We start from the raw sequence: 27,902 nt of genomic DNA on the forward strand, positions 1-27,902 counted from the left end.
CAAACTGGTTGAACTAGTTCTGCTGTTATTCATTGAAAATGTTTGCGTTCATAAGACAAATTTTATTTTTAATTTAAAGTTCAATGCTGTCCATTCTGCTTCTTTTAACAGTCAAAATCTGTTTATCTAAATCACTAAACAGTGGAGGTTGAGAAATTATACATTTATATAACAATTTGACCTGTGTAAGAAACCTGCAAAGAGCAAGGCCAAGGAATAATAATACAAAAAAAAAGTGCCCAAATTAAGTTTTAGGAGCTCTATTATAGTTTTACATTTCCCTCGGTCCAACATAACCCGACTGCAGCACCATCTAAAAAGGGGCAGAGACTTGTTTCCCTGAAATTACAACAACAAAAAACAGAAGGCAGTGGTTGAAGTACAAATCAGCTCTTTTATTTCCTCCATCACCCTCTGTTTAGCCCATATTATTAAATCTCTGCTATAAGTTAGATATTTACAAGATCATTCAAGGCCCTTCACAAAATGCATCATGATCGTCTTTAGAAAGAAATCTATATACATTGTACAAAACATTGCATACATGATCATCCGTACACCAAACCCTCTTCCCTTGCAAAAGCAAAACAAACGCAAAAAGCAGTCACATTTTTTCATTTTGCTTTTTCCTAACCATAAGTTGTGCATTTCTCAATTACTTCATTCCCAAACCAAACACCTCTGCTTTTTCCTTTTAGACAGGCAGTTACTAAGTCACAGTCAATGGGTCAGCTACTGAATTAATCATGACTGTCGGTAAGGCAGGACGGTCTTGAGTCCTCAGTCAGTCAGGTCACTGCTCTCTCTTCTAAACCATCTAAGTGTCTGTAAAGTCATTCAAGCCAATAGAAATCAACAAAAGTGAATGACAACCAATCCAGTTTTACTAAACAAATACAGTGTATGAGTTTCTTTGACTCAGGGTGCATCAGAAAGCATTTTCTCTGAGGGATGGAGCACTGCTGGTTCAGACATGGCACAAGGAGAAGGGAGCTTCAGGTGAAGCTGTATGTAGGTGGACATTAGCATCACTTTGTTTTCAACTTAGAAATTTTACTTTTGTACTGGTCTGTGTTGATACCATGTGCTAAATCATAATGCTTATTCGTTAACTAAACTCAGCCTGTCAGATTACTGTATAGCTTCAAGCTAGAAGTCGTTCTTTGACAAGGGCAGCCAAGAATGTCTCTCATACATTGGGGAGTGCACGTGTGTATAAGAGACCCTGTTCACATCTGCATGAACATCCAAGTGGCTCGATCACAAGTGGACAGCTCTTAGATCAGATTTGAACAAACTCAAGACGAATTGACAACACATTTGAGATCCGCTCACTCAGACCACGTTCAGAGATGCTCTGAGACACGTGTGGCCACATTATTTTATTAGTGTGAATGTGTCCTGGATGACATTGAAGGACCACCTACTTAGCTGACATACTCTGCACCAGTGGGTTTACGTACTCATTCTCTAACAAATACACGTCGTAATTGTAATCATGTAAACTGGCTTTGTCCATAACTGGTAAAAAAACACCCTTAGAGATTACATTGCAACTGTGTCAAATATTGTGGGTGACTTGATTTGTCTGGAACACACTAGGGGAATAGACTCAGGCTGTACTGTTTTGATTTATTCTCTTCCTAATGTCGACAACACATTGGTATTTCATTGCTGCTAACGACACATTTTGTTTTTGTGAACACAAATGATGTACATGCTTATTTGCGGGGAAGTGAGATCCAATCACAAGTGGTCACATGTTAAGACACATTCTAATGGTGGGGATCAGAGCTGTTCACTTGTGATCAGATTATTGGACACGCTTGTTGATGCCATATATGAATGGGGCCTAAAGCTACAGGAACTGTTCAGTATAGGTGTGAAGTTTGATTCCATGTGTGCTAAGTGAGAACATCCTCCCCACCTGCTCTCTGCTGTAACCTCAGACGAAGGCTGATGTAGTTCAACTGACACTGGCCTGTTGGTTCTACAAGAAGCAGCTGACTAAACAGACCTGTTGGTCATTTCACATGTTGATTGTTCAATAAAAAAAACAGCAGCTTATAAAATTAAAACACCCACATGACATCAACACATTCAAAATTCAAATGATAAACTTTCAAAAAGATGGACCTGGCTGCTGGTTCCCATTCACCCACCCAAATCATCTTTGATATTTCCAATAAATACTTTTACAGCCTAAAGCTCACCTGAACCTGACCTGCAGACAGCAGCCTGTGTAATGTACAAACACCTGTTAAAACACACGAATGATGTTACCATCTTTGGTAAGTGAGCTAATTAGTTTAGTTGATTGAAAAAGTCTAATAAGAGCATGACTGTTGAATAGTTGGAATGAATGTGAGTCACTTCATATAATGAATGTAGTGGTTTAGAAAAGACCTGAGAGCCCAAGAGAACAGACAGAGATGGGGCCACCATGTTTCCAGTTCAGTGTTTGTCTTTCTGAGGACCAGGAGCTTCAGCCTCCACATCAACCACTTCATCTTCCACCTGGAGTGTCTGTGTGTGTGTCTGTGTAAGAGTTGAATACAAGGACTAAAGTTAGATGGAGGCAGGACTTGGCTGGTGCCAGTGGTTTCGGGCTGAAGCAGTTAATTGTGGATACTCAGTATCTCTAACTCTGACCACTTTGACTCCATCATGGTGTAGGTACGCTGACAATGACTGGCTCATAAAAGGATCCTCTTTTCTTCAGAAGGACAGTAGACTGTAAACGTATAATATGAATGTGTTTCTTGGCATGGGTTAATTTGTGTGTGTGTGTGTGTCTGTATGTCCTCATACAGGCCTCTCCAAGCTCCCAATAGTCCTCTGTGTGTAGGACAGGTTGTGTAGTCCTCATACGGCCACTATATTGTTCATCTCCCATTTCTGAGTGGTTTTATCGTTGTCACAGTCCGATATGAACACTTTGTGGAGCAGGTCGGAGCGGTCGAGACACCTCCCTGTTAGGAGAATACAGATGAATATTACTGGAAAACCCCAGCAACAAGAGGTATATTTGATTCATGTGGGTTTCTGTCGCCAGTAGTGAAAGTGGAGCTCCGATGCTTGTTTAAGTTTCCCCCAACAGTTACCTGTCAAACACAGCATCTATAACTATTGATGTTTGGAGCAGTAACACCTACTTTATTTACACCTTTATTTACAAATGTGTCAAACTGCGATAAAACCTGATCACATGACATTACAGGTGAAATGCATACAGAACGCACCATAAAATGAAAAATACATGTTCCCAGGTTTAATCCAGTGTCCCTGGGTTGTCAGTTTATTGATCTTTTTCTCAAATCATTTACATAGGCTGTCACCAAAATCACTCACTACTATATAGTGAGTTCGCCAATTTCTGATATATCCAACAATGCATTTTGAAAAGTAGCTTACAAACATTTGTCAGCACCCAAGTAATAATTACCATCATGGATTACTCTTGCGTTGAATGACAAACAGTCGACAGACTGAATGAGAAAGTATACTGAAATTGTGCCATGCATTGTTTCTACAGGAGGGGGTGTAGTCTCACCATAAGAGTCAGTCAAAAGGTAATTGGTCCCAGAGAATTTTGTGTGTCTGTTGACATATATATATATATATATATATAGTTTGGTTTCCTCAAGACGACAAGCACGAGACATATTTGGGAGTTGTGGCACTAAAATATGTGTAATGTGAGCCAAGCAGCACATCACAATCTGCAGCGCCTACAAATAGCTGATCACACGTTAGGTTTTTTCTCTTCCAACAGTGAAATCTTAAGGGCAATAGTACTATAGCACTAACAGCTTAATCCTTCTTCCACAAGCAAAATGTTGACTATGAAAAACACATGAAAACAGTGTTTTTTGTAAAAAAAAAAAAAATTAGTTTAGATATTTACCTGTTGGTACATGAGTGAACCGATGGAGGTCCTGGAAAGATAGACAAAGGGGTGCTCTTATTAATTTTGCACAGTGAATCATTGTGCTCTCATCTTTTGAATGCATGCATGTCTGTCAAAGGCTTCCTTTAAAGACAAGTTTCAAACCACTTCAAACTACTTGTCCAATTTAGGACAATTTATGTCTAATAAATGTCCCCAAAAGTGACCAGTTTGTGTGTTTTCACCTTGAAGAGCTTCCACTCAGTGTGCTGGTTCGTTTCACAGTGTGTGATAATGACAGCGGAATTATCTTCTCCTCTGGTCAGGCACTGGTCGTATTGCATCAGCTGGTTGGCTTCATTGATGCGGAACAACTACACACACACATAAAATAATCACTGACTTTAGTGTGATATACTAAACGGCATGAAGTAATTACAAACCTGCATGTTGAAAAACTTGACAAAAAGGCTGACAAAGCAACACAGCACATTAATTGTTTGATTACCTGATTACCCCCCATTCTGTGGCATGGTCCTATTTCCACATTTCCTCCATTAGTGTGTCCCATACTGTCAATACAGTAGCTTGACTCAAAACCACGAATCTATACACACACAGACACGTAATTAAACAATTCATCTAATTTAAAAACCATGACAGAGACAGTAACTATACGTGGGTCAGTGTGTACCTACCTCCCCCCATTCTACATTTTTAGGAGGCAGAGGGTAGTGCAATGGAATGTCGTACGCTATTTCCTCCATGAACCATTTGAAGCTCTTGCATCGATGTTCCTCCCTGAAAAAAGGTTCAGCCAACAAACAACAATTTATACACAACAATTATATATTTATTTCATAACAACTTCTAAAAGTAAAGGAAGGAGGTTTGATCCCAGTCTCAAGTGTCTCTTGGTGAGATACTGAACCACAATTACCCCTGACGGCTTTGCCAAAGTGTGAGTGATGTGTGGTAGAAAAAGTCCTGCACCAATAGGCACCACTCAATTACTTGCTCTATTGACTCAATCACTGAGGAGCAGGCAAAGTAACATAGATGGTAATGTCCTGTATTTATGTAGGGATTTTCAAGTCTTATTGATGACTCAACTCTACAAGTCACATTCATAGGGTGCTTCTATTCACAGCTCCTTTTCTATCCAACATTATTCTCACAATGCTGGCACAGCTGTCAGGGACAGTTTGGGGTTCAAAGTCTGGCCCAAGGACACTTTGGCACGCAGCCTGGGTGAACCAGGGATCAAACCACAGACCCTCTGCTTCTGAGCGACAGCCACTCATCTGTTTAATGCTCTGTTCAACTGATTCAGACATATGCATCCACACATTCAGCTACTCTGGGTAATGTCGGGATAAGTTCAGGATTGCAGTAAAGTGAGACATTTAGAGATGAAGAAGAGTGTGATCCAGTAGGATAAAAAAATGTGGACAGTAAGAATATCAATTAGAAATACAGAAAAAGTATATCTGGTAGTAATATATGTTATACCTGAAGCGTTTAAGCTCACTGATGTCTCCGTAGGCTAGAGTGAGAGTTTCAGGACGACTGGCGTAGAAGTAGTCCTTATAATCATCCCACCATACCTCCACCACACGAACATAGTTCTGTACACACACACAGATGTGCTTTTATAATATACAGTAAGTATTGGGAGGAACAGACAACATGCAACAACATCTGATTAAATCTAGAAAGCACTAGTTCTAAAGCTGCACACTGGTCAGCAGATGAATAAATGAGACACTGATGGTGTCGGGCATTTTTTATTGATAGGGCAGTAAGTGTGAAATTGAGAGTGAGAGTGAGAGACCATGCTTAAACACAGCTATACAAATGTGATGAAAAGAAAAAGCAACAGAATATTTACTTTTTTTTTTAAGTTTAACTCTTAAATCTAAACAAAGCAATTCTACCTTCAGAGTGGGTGAGGATCCAACGTGTGCAGGCGGAGGGTTGCCTTCCCATCCATGAAGTCTGTAGATATGTCCGACACGAGAACACGGAACAAAGAGCAGCTGGCCGCCACACTGCCAGATCTACAGAAATATTCATGAACATAGAACATTCCTCTGAAGACTTGAAATTATCTGTGTTTAGAAATTCTGTGGTTGAACTGAGCTGGTTACCTTGTATGATATTTCAAAATTCTCTCCTCCCCATATCTGCAGTCCTGGATCATATAGACCCAGCTCAAAGAAGAAGTCTCTCTCTATAGCAAAGAGACCCCCTGCCATAGCTGGAGACCTGTGTGTATATAGAGAGACACACACATCCACAGACAGACATATTCATTCACGTGCATCAGCGTGTTCACTTACAAGACTACTCGGTTTACCAGGCTGTGTATTAAATGATCACGTCATCTTCCTTATTTAGCTTGGTCTTAAAATCAATTTTTTTCTTTCAAACGTTACTTAAAGCAGTGTCAGTGCATTATTAACAATGATGAAAACACGGACAAAAACAGAGCGGACTGACAGAGAATCATGCAAAATAAGAAGTTAGCGGAAAGCAATTAAGGGGATAAAAAGACAGACAGCAAAAGATAATGGATGAATAAGTGATTGGGGAAAGGTGGAGGTGGTGTGCCCGAGTCCGTACCCAATTCACACCAGAAGTTCCCCTTTAGACCTGTTCTAACATGATCTCATCATTTCAATAGCTTTTAGATTAGGACTAATGTTTTACTGAAGTCATAGCCCTTTAAAGGCCCTGTAATTCCAGTGGGCTGAAAACAAAATATAAGTTGGACCCCCCCAAAAAGAGGAAGGTGTTGAGGAATTTTAGGCCATCCACACATACTCTCTTCTCTCTCCAAACAGAACCCAAGGTAAGGTTATAGATAAAGGGCCAACCATCAGTACATTGTAGTGTCTACTTTTAGGGACTTTCATATCTAACTCAGATGCTCCAGACAGAGAGGCACCAACTTTAACTCTCACTAACTCTAACTCTTTTACGTGTTTTATCAGTGGCAAGACGTTAGGAAACAATGTGATCTAGGAATGCATGCTTTAGGCTTAACTATCCAATAGGATGTGAGCACCTACATGTAACATAGAGAGTGACAGCAATTCTAGCCTTTCATGGATTTGCTGTTAGAATGGGTGACGCATGTAGAGGAAGATATATGCAGATGCTGCGGGAGACATCTTCAGACTTGGGGGTGACAATTGTTCATGTTACTCTGTTAGTGTTGTTAGTGTTATTCTGCATAAGACATCAGCTGCTGCCTGAGTTCTCCTTTCACCAGCTTCTAGAAAATGTCCATAACAGAATGGATTTGCTAAAATGCACTTAATTACCATAGCCATGATAGAATCAGACTGAGATATGAAGTATGAGAATAAATCACTTTAAATTAAGAGACACGGCCCACAACACATCATGGGGAAATACCAATGAATTCCCAGTAGTAGAGACATTAGAAGACAAACAGCCAATGAACAGAAGAGATGTAAGGTAAACCCCATCTGGGGGGAGATAGGAATAGTTTAGTTGGATAGTTGTCCTAAATTAAATACACTTAGTGTGTGTATTAAACATCAGCTATTGGTACATGTACGCCCTGGTCATTGTATTTTTGTTTCTGAGATTAATCTAGGCAGTTGTGCTGACATGAGTTGGTGTAGGATAAGCTTTTTTCACAAGGTAGTGATGCAGTCGAGGTTTGAAAGTCATTGTTGCTAGCCCTTGTCCTCACATAAGTCAGGAGGCATTGTTTTCTGTACCTATATGGCTCAGTCAAAGTTTTTCTGAGTGGTTTTTCTCTGTCTCCCAGAGGAACTCGCTTCCAGAGCATGCTCCAATCCCAGGCTCCTCTAGCAAAGCCATCCTTGTCCCCGCCACCCTGGGCCTCGATGGTGAACTTCTGGCCATGGATGGAGTCGACCAGAGGCACCGTGCACACCGTTCTGACAGGATGGGGGTGGGGCCATTCATACAAGATACATGGGGGGAAGTGTACAAGAAGGGAAAGAAAACAAGCAAATACAGACAGCAGTGCCAGCAAAACACAAAGACATGGGGAGGGGTGTCAAGAGACCAAGAAAGAGTGAGACAGAGCAGAGGATAGGACGGTAGGGATGGAGGGATGGGAGATGGAGACATAAACAGAACAGGGATGACTGTTAGAATGCTGGCTCAGGATCGTGTACCGGTAGGGTTGGGTGGTATGCTTTCGATTGTCCCTCTCTCTTTGGCTAAGAGGGACTCTCTTCCAGAGCAGGCTCCAGTCCCATGCTCCTCTAGCCAGGCCGTCCTCATCTCCACCCTGCTGAGGCTCGATACTGTACTCATTCCCATCTATATAGTCTATCAAGGGCACTGTACATACTGTCCTACACACACACACACACACACACACACACACACACACACACACACACACACACACACACACACACACACACACACACACACACACACACACACACACACACACACACACACACACACACACACACACACACACACACACACACACACACACACACACACACACACACCTGTATGTGTCAAAAGCAGAGGCCAAATTTCCCCCATTGCATGTAGTGTGTGTGGGACCAATAAAGGAATCTTAATCTAAATGTCGACCTCAAACATGATTACTCCACTCTGAGTAGCTCACACATAGGGAATTTGCATCTCTTATTACAGGATGCTTTAAGATGCATTTACAATATACAGCCTGTATATAGTGTACAGTGAGCCAGTATTGGAAGATACAGTACTCAATGCTGTGGTGTTGGTAATGTCAAAAAAGACCCTTCTTATGCACACCAGTGAGCCAGAACATTAGTTTTCTTCAAATTCCTCTTGAGAACAGGCAACATCTCAGATAATTACACTTTAAGGCCTTACATCTGCAGTTATTTTAAGTATCTGCACTTTCAGTCCATAGAGAGCAGCTGTGGCTCTCATGAGATCAAGGTGATGTAATTACCTTGGCTACATGATGCATGCCGCAAGAGCAGGTTGGGATCAATTCGGACAGAAATCCAACAGGTGCCAATGTGCAGAAATAACAATTCATCAATTCTGTGCAGTCCTAGCTTATCTTGAATGATTGCATGATGAAAAATCGGAGATGATATGGGCTGTATGGACTGTAAATACTACATTTGTTGGTTTCTCTTCCAGCTTGCCGGTGATTTGCAAGGCATTCTGGGTAGCCCGTTTTGAAACCAAGGGGAAGGCTTAAGGGGTAGGGCCAGGGGGTGAAACGGGATTGTTGTGAGAGTGATCTGTGGCAGCTCCACCTAGCAACTTTCAGCCCTAAAATGATCTGCTGCTGATGTCTTGAGCCAGATACCACAGGGCCCCTTCAGAGGTCTTGCAGAGTCCATGCCTTGTTGGGTCGAACGTGTTGTGGCAGCACACAAAGGACCACCAGCCTATTAGATGGGGTGGCCATAATGTTCTGGCTTATCAGTGAAAACTCTATGCATGAAACCAAAATCATCCACCCTGTGTGATTTACTGTCTTTAACCCTCAACTGGCTGATAAATGTGAGGTTTCAGAGCTAATAAGCTATAAAAGTGTCACTGCATCGGGACAGACAGTAAAACCTGTAAGAAACATAGTAATGATTGTGTCTTTGATTAAGCTTTACAATGAATAAAGGGAAAACCATAATGTAATAATCTGACTGCAATTAAGTAATAAACTAGTTTGTAAACAATGTCTGCTGGATGATGACCATTCTTTCTATAGGCAGCTATGATAACATGTGTGTACATGTGCATGTGTGCGCATGTGTGCTACCTGTCTTTTGAAATGGGAGCCACCAGTGGAGCATACCAGTTGATTCCCACCTCACAATGAGCATCCAGGTAGATCAGGACCTAGAAAACAAACACACACTAAGGCCCAATCCCATTTCACCCCTTGCGACATGATGTGATGTGAAAATACGTGATTAGCATGCAAAAAAAAGGTTCGCTAGCCTGTTCGATCTTTTTTTTTCAAGTTTGTTGTGAAAAAAATTATAATACAATGAAATGATATTAAACTTAGATATTACAATCATTAACGTTAAAATCCTTATTAATGGTGAAAATACTACAATTGTGGGTCTCTGGCTCAGCTTGCCGGGGATTCACAAGGCATTCTGGGTATACCCAGGTTTGAATTAAGGGTCCGAAAAAATCTCCCAAAACCAAGGGGAAGGGGTAGGGCCAAGGGGTGAATGGGATTGGGCCTTACACTTGCACGTCTGTGCTGATGAACACTTTTAAGCTGAGGGACAAAACTTATAAATTGTATGTTGACTTTTGTAATAAGACATTAAATATTTACACACAGTAGGTCAACAACAGTAGCTGTAGTAGAGCAGAAAGAGCAGATGATACCTGTCCTTTATTGGCCTTCTCTGCTCCTATACTCCTGGCCTGGATCAGTCCTTCTCTCTTCTCATTTCTGAAGAGTTTGACAAGACCATTCCATTGCTTGAGGTACTCCTCCAAACGCTCCTTCAGATGAACTACATGCACGCACACACAGCTTATTTTTATTCAATTGTTGCAGAATATTTCGAGGAATAATCACAATTAATGCAAGAGTCCAATTTTTCCAACCATTCATGTGAGGAAAGCAACCCACCTTTGTTGCTGAAGTCATCTATCATGACTATCTCTGCCAGGTATCTCCTGGGAGTCCTCTTGATGACACTATGGATGGTTCTCATCAGTGTAGACCAGCCTTCATTATGGAAGACGATCACCACACTAGAGGTTAGCAGTCTTTCATCATATTGCCAGTATTTACACCTGGGGAGGAGGGACAGATCATTGCAGTAATGTTACAGGTTCCCATTAGGAATGCTGCTGCTTCATATCAATCCCATATTCCTTCAGTTCAGTGGTCTAGTCTTTTTTGCAATGGCTAAGTCTCCAAGCAAAAGGGTCTGAGGATTGTAAGACGAGATGTGTTGGATAGATCTACCAGGAAAGAAATGGATACCTTGAAATGTGCACCATCAGACGGCCAAATAATTGATTGTTGCCATCCTCACTAATCTGCACAATAAATACTTGTCAGTTAAACTCATTTTAAATATTTTATTAAAATGCAAGACTTTTATTACATTATTATTAACATGAGGGTACAAACCCAGACTACAAGTGCCTACAAAGTGCTATACAAGGGCTACTAAATCGCTACTTATTTAAAAAAAAAAAATTCAAGATATAGTCGGAAGAGATGTGTTTTTCGTTTGCGGCGGAAGATGTGTAGACTTTCTGCTGTCCTGATGTCATTGGGTAGCTCAGGGTTGATTATTATTATTATTATGTTTTACACTGCCGTTTGTCAGTCGGAGAAAAAGTGCTTATTTGGGCCAGGGAAAAATCCATTAACTTTTAGAGCGGATTTGTTAAAAAAGCAGATTAAGAATTTCTTTCTCATTGTGAGCAAATTATTAATATTTATTGATTTTTCTAGAATTAAGGCAGCGATCTTAATGAAAAAATCTGGTATATATATAATAATATCTGGGTGATCTTTATAGAGTTATTGTAAGGTAACAAATACAGCTGAGAACCTTCAAAATATTTGCACTGTATGTGTATACATTTTCAACCTATATTTTCAGGTTACTTTTGTGAGATTTTGAGATAATTTAAGTACTATAATATTTTAATCTTTACTTTGTTCATTTTAACAGTATCAGAGAATGAACATTGCTCCTTCTTTAATGTGAGAAGGTTGCTGAAAATATTTGTGTGCGGTTCGGTGTTTGTTCTGACATTTGTATGTTCTTACAAGTCTGTGGTCACACAGGTGCGTGTTGCTGCAAGCATGAATGCTGTGTTGCATGAATTTGCCACATTGCATGGTGTAATTGCCTGGATTAATGGTATAAATGCCTGCATTTGCAAAGAAGCTGAGAATGTTATTGTGAAATGAAGTTAAAGTTGTTAAAATTCTCACTCTCTTTCTCCTCTGTTTTGTTTAATGAACAAAGAAAGAAGGCTGCTGATTATATCATATACATGACATTGTTTACTCCAGTGATTCTGAAGATTTCCAAGGATCACAGCCACCACAGTCTCATTGATCCCACCATAGTGAGATAATGAACCCAAACCATTTGTGCTGTTACTTCACTCAGCCCGGCCGCCCGCAGGCCCGCCCTTTCTCTCTTTCACATTCACATTATAAACACATTGACAATCGATCTGTCATAGTTCTGGCCATCAGACGCATGAGTGGACCAGTGGAAAAACAAAACAAGTTTGAACCGTCTCTCAACTTTGTCAAGCATTATTTAGGGCTGAATGAGTTGGGTTTTAGAGTTGAAGCTAATGGAGAAGATATTATTGCAAACATCAGGAGGCTGCACATAGAGATCTTTGTTCCATTTTTCGGTGACCACCAGAGATGTAAAGGTCATCACAGGTCCAAAGCCGTTGACCCAATGTAAAATGGACTTGGAAATGGAATGAAAAACCACTATATATATATAATAACAATATACAACATGTGTGAATTAATTTCTAAAAAATGAAACCCAACTCAAATAGACCCAAAGATATTTAGATATGATCCAAAGTGAGATCAATACAAAAAGGGGTAACAGAAATAAAGCACCACACTAGCAGCAGACAAAGGGGAGTGTCCTTTTCCGACTGAACAGTCTAATTAACTGTTTTTTTTAGCTTAGGAGGATTTCATAAGATGAAACAGAACAATAGCAGTCTCTCACACGCACATGAACACAAGTGCGCATGGGCATGCATAGACACACACATACAATGTTGTAAGGTGAATATGGACACACCCTTAAAACACACACATCTGATCTTGTACAATGATAATGAATATTTATAGAGTTGAAGTGAGGCCAATAATGGTGCATTAGCGATGTGCTATTGTGAAGAACCGGCTCATCCATCCTGACCTGTAAGTGTGTTCGGCAGGGTGTGTAAGAGTTACTCCTACGGACTTCTCCCTTTATTTACTTAAGAGATTGATTTTACATCTAGCACAACTCACTTTGCTTTACCCAAACTTAACAAGGAGACAGTCCACAGGAATTTTTAATTTATTCTTACATTATTTGACTTTTGAAACTTGGCCTGTACTTCAGTTGTTTTATCCAGGGAGGGATTATTCACCTGCCAGGTGTGGTAGTGGATTATAACAGACGTGCCAGATTAGAAGAGCCTTTTATAGTAGTGTGGTACACTACTTTAGGGCTATCAGTTAAAACAAACCATATAATGTGTAAAGATGGTATGAAGAGAAACACTCACTCTTCATGGCGTATATCACTGATGGTTCTGTCCAGTGAGATCATGTCACTAGCCACCATGTTGAAGCCAAACTCTTTGATGGAAGCCTGGACGGAGTCTTTATACTCTGGACCCAGAACTAATGGCTTAGCTCCCTCACCAGGACCATCAGAGACCCCTTGAGGCTCTGGTTCCTTTGGCTCCAAGTTTCCCAGAACACCTTTCTGTAGGACAGGGTCGGTGTAGGCATGTGAGTGGGGCTTGAATGTCACATACTGCTGCTGGATCACCTGCTTCTGGTTTGGCTGTTTGTCAGGGTTGGGTGGTTGATTAGCTCCTCCTAGACACAAAAAACAGTACTCAATTGATGACACAATATGACAACATATTAACTGCTAAGAAACCTGCACATTATATATTTTATCCTTTTTGACACAGAAATATGGTGTATTAAAATTGCAAATTTTCCTCAGTGAGATGTCCATGTTTGTATAAGGGGTGTGGAACTTCCAAGCTACAGAACCGGAAAATACCAACAACAACAAAAAATGTTTCATCAGTAAAAGAAAATAACAGAAGATAGACTAAGATGTCCTTGAGGGTGGCCCCCTTAGGCTGTTTGTTGGTCAGAACAAGAATTGAAGGAAACACAAACACAGCGGTCATGTCAGCACAACAACCATTATGGGGACAACAATATATGCAGACTGTCGCACATTTTTTTCTGAAGTAAAAGTGAAGCCAGTGTTCCACGTTTGCAGGGATGCGCTTCCACTGATTTAAAAAAAGTGGTCAATTACGGCATCCTTACAGCAGGAAACCCAACAAGCAGTTTTCACAACCGAACATTCTGACGGAGATAATGTTACACAGGCATGGTTTGAGCTTAGTGAGCAGAAGGCTAAGAAGTTGAATCCTTCTCCAGAATGAAAATTAATAAAAAGGAACAAGAATAATTGTTCCAAAGTCAGTTTGTGTTAAAGAAGCATCACAGAGCAGATCTGCGATGAACGAGATACTGAAAAAACACGTAATGTTAATGATAACTCCTGACATTGATTTCATATGGAAATATATATTACCATGTATATAACGTAATAAACAGTGGAGAACAGCATGAAAGCAAATACGGAGCGAGAACCTCAGTCAATGATTCAAATCATCCTTTCGGGGGGCAGCACTAAAATGTATACATATAAAAGTAGATCATTTTAAATGGTAGAAAATGATCGACTTTTAGGTCATTTCTACAGGACACAGGGTTCGGTCTAGGCCCATGTGCATTTTATCAGCTCCTTCTGAACACACTCAGTGGGGTTTAGGTCACATGATTCTGCTCCGGACAACAATGGTTAAACCTGTCTTAAACCGCAGCAAAGATACACACAAATGGAAGTTAAACAGCCTACCTATCTAGCACTCCCTCCAGGCTGGTAAATATGTACAAGAGCCCATTTGATGGCAGTTGCACAAGTCTTTTTCTAGAGAATGTGTGGGGTATTATGCGATGTTTAAAAAGGAAACTCACCATGTTTGACTCTGATGGCATTGAGGTCCACTTCCACCCCCTCCACATGAGGCCAGGGCACCACAGGTTTAAAAGGATCTGCTGGCTCTCCTTTATGCTGCAAACTGTCATCCTGCATTAAGGGATGTGACAGAGGCCAGTATGTATTACACATATGCATGTTTAACATTACATCAGATATTAACAGTGGTTGAGCATGTTGGAACAAAGCGATGAATGGAAAATAAATTTGTCTTAAACCCTGGTAAGTGTGCTAATAGTGGGAAAATAAATGTATTTAAGAATTTGCATGTAAATTATTTAATAACAGGGTTACTTTTCTTAAATAATCAACTGGTGGTCAATAGATACCACCCATGACCACATGCTTGTTATTATTGTCCTCCAATATTTCAAAGAACACTGATTCCATAACTTAAAGAGGGATCATTAACAAATTCAAAGACTGTCTGAATAAGTGAGTAGAGTTATATATTAAGGCCGTCTCCTTAACATTGTTCAGTAGGATACATTCATGATTCAAGGATAAATAATGTATCACCTGATCATAATTTAAAGAGGCTGCTAATATTTAAGTGAAAGACTGAAAATCGTTACGCTGATTCCATTTAGCAGATGAATTGGAGTTAATTGTAATATTCCTTAAAGTAGGGGATATAAGGGACCATGACAACCGTTTACATCTATCTGTATAATTGGCATTTCTCAGTTGATCAAATAATCATGAAACTTATCTGCTAATTAGTTATTAACTTATGTTATTGTTAGCTACAGCCCTAATTTCACTGATCTTAGAAAAAACTTTCTCTCATTTCGGTTTTAAAGAATTATTATTCTTAATCATCATCATCATCATCATCATCATCACTTGGAAGCAGCATACACTGCCCTACCTACCTACTAATTCACAAACATCATTCACAAACATATGTCTGTCTGTTTGTCTGTGGCACGCATATAATTGTGAACTGTTCATCTTATCAGCCTTACATTTGCCATGAGTATTGTTTGTGACCAAGGGAGGTGAAGTGTTGAATTCGGTGAAATTGGGATACAAGATACGTTCAATAATGTAAAGAATTTAATAAACAGTAGCATTCAGTGGGGGTGAGGCCATGCATGTTCAGTCTATGGAGTTTAACATATATTCATCTGCTACAGCAGCAGTCTGTAACTACGTTAAACCACAGGTCAAATTCAGCTTCAGATTATTCTGATACATTCATTATTATTATTACTACTACTATTATTATTTCACTATATCGGAAGTAATTCAAAGTTAAAGCATAACATTTGTTTTGTTTCTGTAATTCTTTATTAAACTGAATAACAAAGCATGTATATAAAAAGTTGTGGACGTGGTTCTGAAGAGCGTATGAACGAAATAGGCAACATGACTATAAAATCTTCATTGCAGGTAAACCAGGTAGAAGCAACACAAAGTTTTCTAACTTCACTCTGCAAAGCCTGTTTATAAAAAGCTCTGTACACAACATCCAGCACACAAACAATAAAATGTGACGGTATATTGTAAATCTGTATGAGGAGGACTAACTAATGACAAGGAATAATTCTGAAGAAGGCTCTAGAAAGTATCAAAGAAGCATAATTCTTAAAATGATATCACTCATGTGTTATTTACAATATGGACAGAGGCTATAAAACAGACCATTAAGAGCATTTAATGTGTCTAATAATTCCCAAAATATCTGTCTTGAGCTTGCGTCAGTCTATGCTGCTACTGCTTCTATGATGGTGATGCAAACTGAATCTCTTTGGATCTGGGACAGATAGTCAGAAAAAGCATCACATATTTAGTAAAAGACATCCCCTTGGCCTTTGGCAAATTATATTACTATTTCTCACTGTAGATGGACTTTTTATTATTATTATTTACAAAAGACATTTAATCGATCCATCGAGAAAAGAATACATTACATATTACATATCACTTAGCTGACGCTTTTATCAAAGCTTAAAATAAATGTGTTATAATGATCATCATCACTTGAAAGAAGAATAAACTGATACAAGCTCCAGACAACTGCACCTCAGTCCAGACAGATTCTCGTGTATACCCATTGATATGAACGGCAAGACTGAGCTGAACTCCTGACAACTCTGGATTAACAACTCAGTTCCGCCTCAGGCACCAATGAAACGGACATGGTGACATATGCGGACATGCATCCTGGAGGGAAGCCTCTACTTTATCTGCAACCCAATATCGGAACTAGTACTAATGTGACTGCTGGTCCAAACGTGTCTATTCATTACAAAAATCAAAGCAGCCAGGGGCCAATCTCCATGACAACCAGCGTAGTACGGCTAGCTGAACGAAAGCGTGATCTGGTGCGTGTAATCTTAGGAGTAATGACACCTTCCACCAGGATCACTCTCCGTCCACACGCTGTTTTCACACAGCTAATGTGATCATGTATTTTAACCATAGACTGTGATTTATGCAAACAGAGGTAGCACTTGCAGCTATGCGCACTTCCCTCTGTTGGACACTTAAAGAGACCTGGTTTGCTGTTGACTCACCCGTTTTCCAAATGGGCTTTCATCGCTGGGTTTGGGCGATAGAGACGACCAGAGCACCACCAGACCGAGGAAGGTCCCAATGAAGAGCAAACTCCGTAAAACGAATCCCACTTTCAGCCTCATGTTGGAAGGTCTTCCCGCGGAGACAAGCTGCGGATAGCTAAGCTATGTTAGCCGCTACTGCTTCGAGCTAGGGCTAACCGGCTGGTACGGTAGCTAGCCAGGTAAAGGCAGCTAACCAGCGAGAAGCTGCTGATGTTGTCACTTGCTCGCTGCCAGGTAGAGGGTGCGGCTTCACCCTGAGGTGTCGTGTTCCTGCCGGCCGGGGGGAGCGCTCCTGGGTCCCCGCGGTGGAAGTGCTGCTCCTGCCCCGCTAACCTTCCTGCTGACACGGCTCCCGTGGAGCTGACACGGCTCTGACGCTCAGCTCCGCTCTGCCCAGCCCGCACACACACTCCTGAGGCCGGGTTGAATAGCTCTGCTCTGGCCGCTGTGCCTCCACACTCTATCACATGCTCGGTATATTGCTTGTCATTTCAACTTTAAACACCCGACTTGTGTCCCTGTGCTTCTGACAGCGTGCCGAGGAGATGACAACAGGTTTGACTGGGTGCAGAGAGACGTGGTCTGTCTGGATTCTCAGCCCACACCTAGGAGCTGGCCTGCGCTTCACTGGTTTGGGCTGTGGCTCATTGATGGAATGGAACATTTGACATAGCCTACATAAGGAATGCGTGTGTGACAAGTATGAAGTGATTCAGCAATCTAGCAGAATAAAAGCGTCAACAGGCAATGATATTACTTTTTATTAAAAGTATTAGAACACAAAACATATTTATCTATATTCTGCTGTCATCTTTTTCAGCCCTGAGTGAAAACCATAAACTGTACATAAAGCATGTGCAGAATTGGATCATAGATGTGTAAAGGAAGTGACCTGACACAACCTTTTACTCCAGGCGACCTTTTTCATTATTCAGAAGGGACCTGATGGACAATCATCTCACTACATACAACTAATAAAGGATGGGAAACATGCAAAGTCTCTTCTCAGACTTTATGAAGACCTACAAATAAGAAGAACAGACGTATTACTATGATTTTATAATTACATTTTTATTTTCTGAATCACATTATTTTGTTTTACATGATTTAATTTGTGCATAGCGTGTCTTGATATTGGGTTAATATTTGACTTCAGTGCCTTTACGTTTGTATATCAAGTTTGTAAGTTAAAAATAGATGTGTGCAGGGAGTTCCTCATACCAGAGACATGGTAGGGTGTTCCTTATTCAGTTCCTTATTAAGTCTGGTAGCCTATTAATGCACAACAGTAAAGAAGCACTAACAACTGTCAATGTGTAAAAGTACAGAACATTATGAAGCCTACCAGATACTGAACAAAACATTTTGTTGTATTTATGTATGTTATCGATGAATACAGTTTTCATGTACTACCTATCGACTGTATATAAGCTCCTTTCTCAATTATTCAGGAAATTACACCATGTGTAAAAGCATCGAGCATCAGTGCACCGAGCTGTCACTCATTGTCAGTGCACAAGCAGCTGACAAGGAACAGCTGTGTTATATTTCTTCACTTTGGGACTTATTGAAGTGTGTGTGACTTAAAAAAAGGTAAATTAATATCATTCCATAAGTGTCATGGGTCTTAATGTCTTACAACCCGTAGAAACGGCATGTTTACATTGTCTTTGTGAGTCATGAGTTAGTGTGTTTAAAAAGTTCTGCACCATGTTATATGAGAAAGAGCGTCTTGCCACTCACTGTGAGTTAATATCATGTTTGCTTTGTGTTTACTCCTCTGCTGATTGATTTGTGATAATTTTACAAGTTGTGCAGTTTTATTTGCACTTTAGAAGATGCAACTACACGTACCAAGGCTGTCCAGGTAAGATTCAACATTCAATTGTGAGGTAAAACAAGAAAGATGCAGTCTGATTAAATATAAATGTGTTTTATTCATTTCAGAGATTAGGTTAGATAAGGTTAAATTTCAATTAGTTAGCATTTGGACAAAACAAACCATTATGGGGGTGGCACTTTGGGAATTTCCACAAGTTACATTTTTAAACACCAAACAATGAATGAACCAATACAGTTAGTGCTGCTTACACATTCATGTGGGGGCAGTGATCATCTAATGAAGCAATATACTACTGATGGGTACCAGTCACATTGGTCTTATTTGTGCAAAGAGTATTTGTAATACTTTCCAAACATTTTACTGATTATACTATCATTCATTTACTTACACTTTCCTTGCATGTAAAGGAGCAGACTTTTTACACTAAGTAAAATACCTGAATACTTCTTCCACTAACAATGAAATCCTTGATATGAATTACTATTTGACAATGTTGACACAGTACCCAAAGAGCTTTATGACGGACTGAGATACATTCAGCTACTGGCGTGTGCTGGTATAGCAAACTAACAGTGTAATTCTCCTCAATGTTCCCAGCAGTGAGATTGCTGAACAAACCACTGAAGTCATGAATAATTTATTGGTATCTACATGTAATTATAGATAATTGAAGGCCAGTACTTCAAGTACTCCAGCATTCACAAAATGACCTCTTCTGTTTAGCCAATATAAAGAGCCAAACATCTGGAACAGCTGTCAGACTATCATCTGACCGGGGATTATGAAGTCCTACCAAATAAACATAAAAAAGAGAGACTGTGGTAGTTATGGCAACACAGAGGCAATGTAAGATGTATCGGAGTGCAGTGTTCACTAGATTAAAACTTCACTGTATTTAAACGTGTGATGATAGTAATGATGTTGTAGCAGCCAAACTCATGGTAAACTCCCTGGAGATGATATGTTGACATATATAGTAGTTAATAAGAAGTGTGGCACATCACAATTTTAAATCTGAAAAAGCAGCAGTTGCTTTGTGTGTGTGTGTGTGTGTGTGTGTGTGTGTGTGTGTGTGTGTGTGTGTGTGTGTGTGTGTGTGTGTGTGTGTGCCCTCTATGTGTGCTCCAGATAGTGGGTGAGCAGGGAGGGCAGAGGAAGGGAGGGGAGATCCTTCAGTCTGGATCGACCAATCAGATTCCTGATCTGGATACGACACAACTGGTAGAGACTCCTTGGAGAAGCTGGAGAGAGACAGCCTTAATTACAACGTTTTGTACACATCAATATTGAAAATCACATCAGTCGACTGTTGTTGTTGTGGTACCTTCAAATGATTGTAGCAGCTGCTGTGTTTTTCCACCCTGAGGTGCTAACTCCACAGGTCGCTGATTGTTGCTGTCTCTGAGGTTGACATCAGCTCCATAGTCGAACAGCAGTGACACCTGATCAGTATCGTCCTGTCTGACAGCTGCATGAAGAGGACTGTCTCCTTCTCTGCCTACATTAACATTGGCTCCTGGAGAGGACAAGAGGGGAGGAGAAGATAGACAGGGCTTAACCTCTGCAGTGGAACCTTAGTGGGACTGGATGCTTCAAAAGACTAGTAGTGAAACATTGCATCTTCACAGAGAGGCTCTAGTGGTCACAATTGCCACAGTGGTCCCAGGATAATTATTATATGGGGGGGAAGGGTCACAAAGTGTCATGACTTTGTTTCACTTCTGCATTCAGACATCTGAAAATCCTTGAAATGAAACAAACGCAAACGTAGAAGTGGCTCTTTGGTGGAACTACTCAAAGTTAATGCTCACAATAGTCACACAAATAAGCTGTCTGAACATCAGAATCATAACAATCATCTGGAAGAACAACAGACCCGGAAGAATCTAGAGATTAAAACTGCCGGGTTAGTATTTATCTGATGGGACTTAACAAGTGTATCTTCGTACGACACTGTGACCAATGTTACAGTTGCATGAGCAATACTTTCAACACTAACATATAATCAAAACATCCACTTCAGAAGAAAAAAACCCGTATCAGTGCTCCACACTGGATAAAGAACGGTGAGAACCTTTCAACACTACAAGAGCGAACCGAGCGAACACAGATGGGCCACAGACTGAAATGGCAACAAGCTGAAGTAGATGAGACACACCTCTGTGCAGCAGAATCTTGGAGCAAGCTGTGTGTTGGTGCAGACAGCTCATGTAGAGAGGAGAGCCCAGGTGGGACACCTCATAGTCTGGATCTGCCCCATGAGTCAGCAGGGACTCTACACACTCGCTGCTACCTGTGAACACATGCACGCACACACACACACACACAATGATGTAACATTCACAAACATTCAGGGATTAAGTAGTGTACTTGAATTGAGGTTTACAGATTACACTGCCCCCTGCTGGACCCCTTATTGAACATTATTAAAACCTGACTTATAAATGTTGCAGCCATTAGCTGATCAGTTTCAGTTTGATAATGCTACCATGAGGAAAGAACGTTAGTCATGGGGTTCAACCAATTCAACCAAAATCTGCTACTGGGAAATTGTGCAAATCCAACTGTAGCTACAAATGTTGGCTGGGTACAAAACTGTTCAGTCAGATCCTGCATACAAGGTTCCTGTGCCCATGTATTACCTCTCTTGCAGGCTTCGTGCAGAGCTGACGGGAAGTGTGTGTGTGACGTGTGTGTGTGTGCTCCATTCTGCAGCAGTAGTTCCATACAGCTGACGCTTCCAGAAACACAACAGTTGTACAGAGGGGTGGCGCCATTGATGGTAGCAGCATTTACCTGGAGACATGCAAAAATATGAGCAATGCCAAGTCACTGTATCACACACACATAAACACACAAATACACACATAGAATAATGGTGGGGTTGTAAATAAGAATACTTACATTAGCTCCAGCATTTATTAATGCTCTGACACAGGCTACGTGTCCAGATAGGCAGGCTTCATGGAGAGGGGTCACATGATCAAAAGTGATAATGTTGGCGTGATATCCCTAAAACATAAAAGCATTATGACCATATGCACAGATGCAAACTGCCTTGTTTATCATCTATCTGTCTGTTTGACTTCATTCAGTTATTCTTTCTGATTTGAATGAATATTGAGTAAACAACAGAGTATTGGCACTTCTGTCTAAATAAATGTTACTTTGTATAAATATTAGAAAAAGTGAGTAAATAAGAAGTAAATAGTGAGTAAATATATATTGTTTTTTATTGATTTTCTTATGTGTGGTGTATTTATTGTGTTTTTATGTTTCTATGGTCATTGTATGCACCAATAAACAGAGCAAATTCCAGGTAGGTGTAAACCTACTTGGCAATAAATACCTTCTGATTCTGATTCTGATTTCTCACATCTACAGCTTCCTGTCTTTACAGCATGAATTTCTCAGCCACTTGAATATAATGAATATAATACAACAGTATTGATCCCATACATTAGCAGTATGGGATCAGTGGGCCCACTTCCCCTTTTACAAATGTTCCTGATTACCACATTTATCCAATTTGACCTCAGGCTTTCAGGCTGGACAGATGTGCCCTGTCCAAAATGACACTTTTAGTTTGCAAACATCATGCGACAAACGCAAATCTTTTCCTCAAAATACCAAATTTCAAATTAACACATTATTTCAATCATCACCACACAAACAAGACTAACTAACCTTCAGCTATCAATATGAGCCAGTTCAGTCTTGTTTATATGGATAAGTCATTTTTAATATCATAACGGTACTAGGTCAGTGTCTGTTGAAATGAATAGTTCTCTCATCCTGTGTTAACGCTCCAGAGTTACTTCAGAATTATTCCTTGTCATTAGTGAGTCCTCCTCAAACAGTTCTATAATATAATGTCACTTTCTATTGCTTGTGTGCTGGATGTTGTGTGCAGAGCTTTTTATAATCAAAGTAGAGTGAAGTTAGAAAACTTTGCATTTGTCCGAGTATATGCAAAGTGGTTGATCTGCAATTAAGATTTTATAGTCAATGTTTTTTATTGACTTTCCTCTATAAATACAAAATACTTCCTGGTGTAGGACGCCGGCCAAATGGATGCGAATGTGAGTGCTGAGTTCTGGAAAGTTTTGGCAACCATGGGACCTGAGCAGCTCTTTAATTTAAGTCCCTCCCACTTCAATTTACAGCCGAAAAATTTTGATTTACATTTTTCTAATCTAATGATTGATCTACCCTTGACGCCGTCTCAGGTACATGCGTCATCACTGAGTTACTTCCGCTGTGAGCTGATCGGCAAAGTTATGGCGAGTTCAAATGGAACTGATTTACAGATTCAGCAGCAGGCGATGAGGACGATCTTACACCAAGGGTAAGTGTTCCGCTCTTTTATGAGAAACAGAGTTGACTAACTAGATGTGGTGTAAGGAATGCATTTTATTGCTTCTGTTGCTGTTTTAAAGTGTTGGCATGGAGGTTCTGTGATCAATGACCGCGCCTCTGATTGTTTCAAATGTTATTGTGCTGTGTCCTATTCCATGTCATTCTGTTTTCAAACTTTTAAAAAGGAATAAAGCTGAACACAGTAAATATTGTGTCTATCTTAGGAATAGAAACATGTAAACATACCAAATTGTGCCTCTGTGTGTGTGTGTGTGTGTGTGTGTGTGTGTGTGTGTGTGTGTGTGTGTGTGTGTGTGTGTGTGTGTGTGTGTGTGTGTGTGTGTGTTTGTGACCTGGGCCAGCAGAGTGCGCAGAGCGAGCAGTCGACCCTGACAAGCTGCTTCATGGAGAGGGGAGCAATCTGCCCAGGATCCTGGACACACAGAAACATAGAGACAAGAAATACGGACATTTTTCATTTAAATTAAATATTGAGCTGTATTCATGAAACTGTCAGTGTTCACCTGTACTTGACTTGAATGACTCCCAATGGTAGTAGCTCAACAGATATAGAGAGCAAAGTATGCAGGTAGCCAACTCTCATTTGACTACAAATCCATGCAGTCAGAGTGCGTATTAAGAGTCTATGGGAGCGTTTAAGTTTAGTTTTGATGCATTTCACTGGCTTTCTCGTCCAATTTGTAGAGATGAACCACAGCAAAATAATACAGACAATAATTTTTGAAAACATTGCTGCAGCTACTGCTACCAATAAGGTAGAATAACATTCCTGACTTTTACAGGCTGGATAAAAAGGGATAATAACTCAATTATTCGACTGATGAAGAGTTTGTGTAGACATAAAACACGTGGCAGACAGTGTGGTGTGTTGACAGAAACACACAGACTGGATTGATTTTCACCATTATTTTCAGATTTTTATTTTGTGATGATAAAATCCTGTACATTGTACATATAGTAGCTTTGAATAGGAATATCTAAATGAATGTCATTTTAAATGAAGGGAAAGTTTACAGAATATGTAGCATTGCTCTCTCTAGTTATATTTAGAGCTGTTTCTCAACAGCTGTGGCAGCAGTGACTCCACTCAGAATACCCAAACTACAACATACCAATATCTCCCTCTCCCCACGGCACATCCAGCCACTGGTACGTGTACGACATCTCGAATGAAACAGAAGTGAAAGGACCTCCACAAGTTTCCTTGTCTTATGTAGAGTCTGTCAGAGTGTAGATCCCCTTTCAGCACACACACAACACTGCAAGTCCTAAAAATAACAGCTAATCAGCAGTGTTCATTTTGACAGTCAATTTGGATTGAGTTCCAGTCAAAACCTTTTGACTGAAATGTCTTTTAGCTAGTTTCAGCGATCTGAATTATTTTTGTTTTAGATGACAATAAAAATCTTAAATCTTTGATTAAAGTGTAATGCATTAAATGATCATCACTGTATAGACGTTAGGCCGCTGCATGGCTCAGGGCGTAGAGCGGTGAGAAGAGGTATCAATCCCTCCTCCACTGCTGCATCATCAGCATGGGAATCGCTGAATGAGACATTCATTGTGAAGCACTTAGTGTGAGTGACTAAATAAATACATTGAATTTAGAATTTCAATACTCATTATATACTGAAGAAAACATTTATTAAGTATTTAAGAAGGTTTGAACATGTGGTACAGATATGGATTGAAGTGGGGTGATATAAGACATGCTTTTTGATCTCAAACCAAAAACATATCAACTAAATCTATGAGAAATCCGATTTTCTACAAGACAACAGTTGTGCTCATTAGTTTAATTTCATCATCTACAGTGGACTGATACAGTCAGCAGTAATAAAGATTAAACTCTGCTGATTGTCCACCTTGGTTTACATGTTTGTACTACAGGACTAATGCATTTAGAATTGATGTCACCTGATTTGGTGTTGGTTGTGAATGTAAATATTATAATGGAGTACCTTTTTAAAGGAACAGATTACTGCAACATGGATACTACAATACGATGCACTCCTCTGTCCCTGCCCACCCCCACATCACTTCTCCGCTGTTCATGAATAATTTGAGCATGTGAGCCAGAGGCCTTCACAGCACTGAGGGAGAAAACACCAGCAGAAAGGTACAGCACATAGACCGATGGAATGGAACACATGATCCTGTCATTGTGATCATATTTTAATCGAACAAAATCCTACTTTATTGTAGTTTTAATATTGATGGGTTTGTATGGACTGAAATCTTCAGTTGTGATGTTAATGTGGTAGCATTCTGGTTTATAATAGCAGTATTAAGCAAGTAGTATTGCAACTTCTCCTACTCAGTCACTCTACTGGTCTACAGATGAAGACCTGTGCAGACCTCCAGCTTCACCTCAAAGCTGGTTTATTGACAACCCACCAAACAAGTGATGCGTTTATTAATACCAACACTGCAAGAAAATTTCTGTCGTTCTCCTGAGACAGTCATAACAAAACCTGTCCAGCTATACATTTCTGTTTGTCGGATCACTGCTGAGTTTAATCAATCAATCAATAAATATTGAATTTAATAGCCCATCAGCTATCAAAATTTGTCTCATAGGGCTAAACACGGTGTGACATGCACTGCCCTTAACCCCCAGCAAGGGTAAAACCCTACTAACAGGGAAGCAAAATGTAGAAAAGAGAGACACATGGTAGGGATCCCTCTCCCAGGACAGACAGAGGTGTTGCCATTAATGTGAGAAGACAGAATCTAACATAAATGGAGCAATGTATCAATGTTTCAAGTATACAAAAGCAAAAGTCTGACGGCGATGATGGGGCAGAAATAACGATTGTAATGATGGAGGTATTATACAATAACAGTAGTATATGTGAGTAGGCACTCTGTATATCTAAGCAATCTAGTTGTAATCATAATTCACATTAAGCTGCCACCATGATCAGGATCCACCATCAGGATCCATGATCCTCCTCCTTCAGTTTGACAACCGAGAGAAATTACTGCCTCTACAAGCCAAATATGGTTCTACCACATGTTAGGACACAATCATCTTCATCATCATCATCATCAGGACCATCTGAAATCAGACGCCCAAAGAGAAGCAGTGCCAGCCATCACATTAGAGAAGTTAGTGTGATGTAGTAACTAATTAAATTGGATCTCTCAGTATGGGAACACAAAGTGTATTAGATGAATAAAAATACAATATTGAAAAACTAAATTAAAACCTGCAACGGTTGGAATCACAAACAATAGTTTAAATGCCAACAACAAACAAATGGGTTGCACAACAAGCACAAAATATGCGTTCAGTACTAGCAATGTAGGCTACTACATTGTATGTCTAATAAGTGGATTTTTGAGTTTTATATTTTCTAGTTGTTAAGTTTGCTGTGGAGCTGGACAGGATTAGGCTGAGCTGTAAATATGCTGAGGCCTCAGCATCAAAAGTCAAGCACAGAACGGACGGCCTGTCACTTAGCCACACTGGATTATTTTCCATCCAGATCTGCTTGTTTTCAGCAGCATCAGCCCGAGATTTCAACCGCCTCAGCTCAGCATGCACCGACCTTGGCTGGTCAGGATGCCCCAGCAGACTTTCTTCCACTTCGGTCTATGTTCGGAAGGCGGGTCGGACTCGGCGGCTCTTTTCCGGGACACCTCCGGAGCTCCGGACGGGACCTCGGTCATGTTGCTCGTAACGCGCTCACAGCTCATCGTCCACTGACTGCAGCAGCCCAGCGCCAGAGCGCCTGAGCTCAGGGGGGCGATGTGATTGGCTGGACGGGTTTGTTGTTGTGTTCGACCCACATGACCACCTCACGTGTGCGCCCACGTGTCGACGGCTGAGGATATTTTTGTCCTTATAGTGTCAAATAAAAAATGCCTGACTAAACAAGACATGAACATATCATCTTGTTTTTTACAGAATGGTGATGAGCTTGTTTTCTATTTTCAGGGAAATATATGTTCAAGAATGTTTTTTTTTAGAAGAAATGATTAATACATAGAATTATTAGGTGATCGCTCGACTACTAAAACAAATCATGAGAATACAAATACTAAATACTGTTGTTTTCAACCCTCATACAAAAAGGCGTTGGTTGTCTGTGTGACATTTGTATTTAGAGATACAAAGAAAAAAATGAATGTCTCTGATATGATAAATACTAGAAATAAATACATTTACAACATTGGGTCTTAGGGATCAGGATCAAAACATGAGACGGTCAGTCTTAGCTTCACTTCATTTCATAAAACTCCTACACAGTGTAAGCTGTTGACACAAAGTGAACCTTTCAGGGCTTTCCCTTGGGGCCCAGGTCCCTGCAAACATGGCTTTATATTAACATGACATTGGATGTATCAACCCACGGAGGAGGCAGAGGTCTGTTATGTAACATGTCAAGTTAAGACAACAACACCAT

At 40.2% G+C, this 27,902-nt stretch overlaps 2 protein-coding genes across 2 annotated transcripts; both read right to left on the minus strand.

Moving 5' to 3' along the window:
• Positions 1-374: 374 nt before the first annotated feature.
• galnt7 (UDP-N-acetyl-alpha-D-galactosamine: polypeptide N-acetylgalactosaminyltransferase 7) lies at positions 375-17,582 on the minus strand. The gene is made up of 15 exons (XM_061092957.1): positions 17,223-17,582; positions 14,679-14,790; positions 13,172-13,490; positions 10,518-10,684; positions 10,268-10,398; positions 9,681-9,760; positions 7,645-7,827; positions 6,040-6,157; positions 5,827-5,949; positions 5,402-5,517; positions 4,588-4,690; positions 4,398-4,496; positions 4,135-4,263; positions 3,908-3,938; positions 375-2,972 (listed from the first exon to the last, which is right to left on the minus strand). Exons 1-15 carry the CDS (start codon positions 17,343-17,345, stop codon positions 2,866-2,868), a joined length of 1,941 nt encoding a protein of 646 aa, XP_060948940.1. The 5' UTR covers positions 17,346-17,582; the 3' UTR covers positions 375-2,865.
• Positions 17,583-20,198: 2,616 nt separating this feature from the next.
• LOC133027898 (ankyrin repeat and SOCS box protein 5-like) lies at positions 20,199-27,208 on the minus strand. The gene is made up of 7 exons (XM_061095060.1): positions 27,045-27,208; positions 23,823-23,902; positions 22,015-22,122; positions 21,753-21,906; positions 21,269-21,403; positions 20,435-20,626; positions 20,199-20,351 (listed from the first exon to the last, which is right to left on the minus strand). The coding sequence occupies exons 1-7, from the start codon at positions 27,190-27,192 to the stop codon at positions 20,224-20,226; spliced, it is 945 nt and encodes a 314-aa protein (XP_060951043.1). The 5' UTR covers positions 27,193-27,208; the 3' UTR covers positions 20,199-20,223.
• Between the last annotated feature and the right edge of the window lie 694 nt (positions 27,209-27,902).

The sequence above is a fragment of the Limanda limanda genome, chromosome 2, assembly GCF_963576545.1.
Source record: "Limanda limanda chromosome 2, fLimLim1.1, whole genome shotgun sequence".
Taxonomy (NCBI): Eukaryota; Metazoa; Chordata; class Actinopteri; order Pleuronectiformes; family Pleuronectidae; genus Limanda; species Limanda limanda.

What these genes read in the sequence shown, in the direction of transcription:
- galnt7 (XM_061092957.1), bottom strand. Translation starts at nt 17,345, where the DNA reads ATGAGGCTGAAAGTGGGATTCGTTTTACGGAGTTTGCTCTTCATTGGG. An exon ending in AGAAGGCCAATAAAGGACAG is followed by an intron (nt 9,761 to 10,267) that starts GTATCATCTGCT and finishes TTTGTTTTCTAG; the next exon opens with GTCCTGATCTACCTGGATGC. An exon ending in CTGAGTGGAAGCTCTTCAAG is followed by an intron (nt 3,939 to 4,134) that starts GTGAAAACACAC and finishes CTATCTTTCCAG; the next exon opens with GACCTCCATCGGTTCACTCA.
- LOC133027898 (XM_061095060.1), bottom strand. Translation starts at nt 27,192, where the DNA reads ATGAGCTGTGAGCGCGTTACGAGCAACATGACCGAGGTCCCGTCCGGA. An exon ending in GCACGAAGCCTGCAAGAGAG is followed by an intron (nt 21,404 to 21,752) that starts GTAATACATGGG and finishes ATGTGTTCACAG; the next exon opens with GTAGCAGCGAGTGTGTAGAG. An exon ending in GCTGCTACAATCATTTGAAG is followed by an intron (nt 20,352 to 20,434) that starts GTACCACAACAA and finishes GTCTCTCTCCAG; the next exon opens with CTTCTCCAAGGAGTCTCTAC.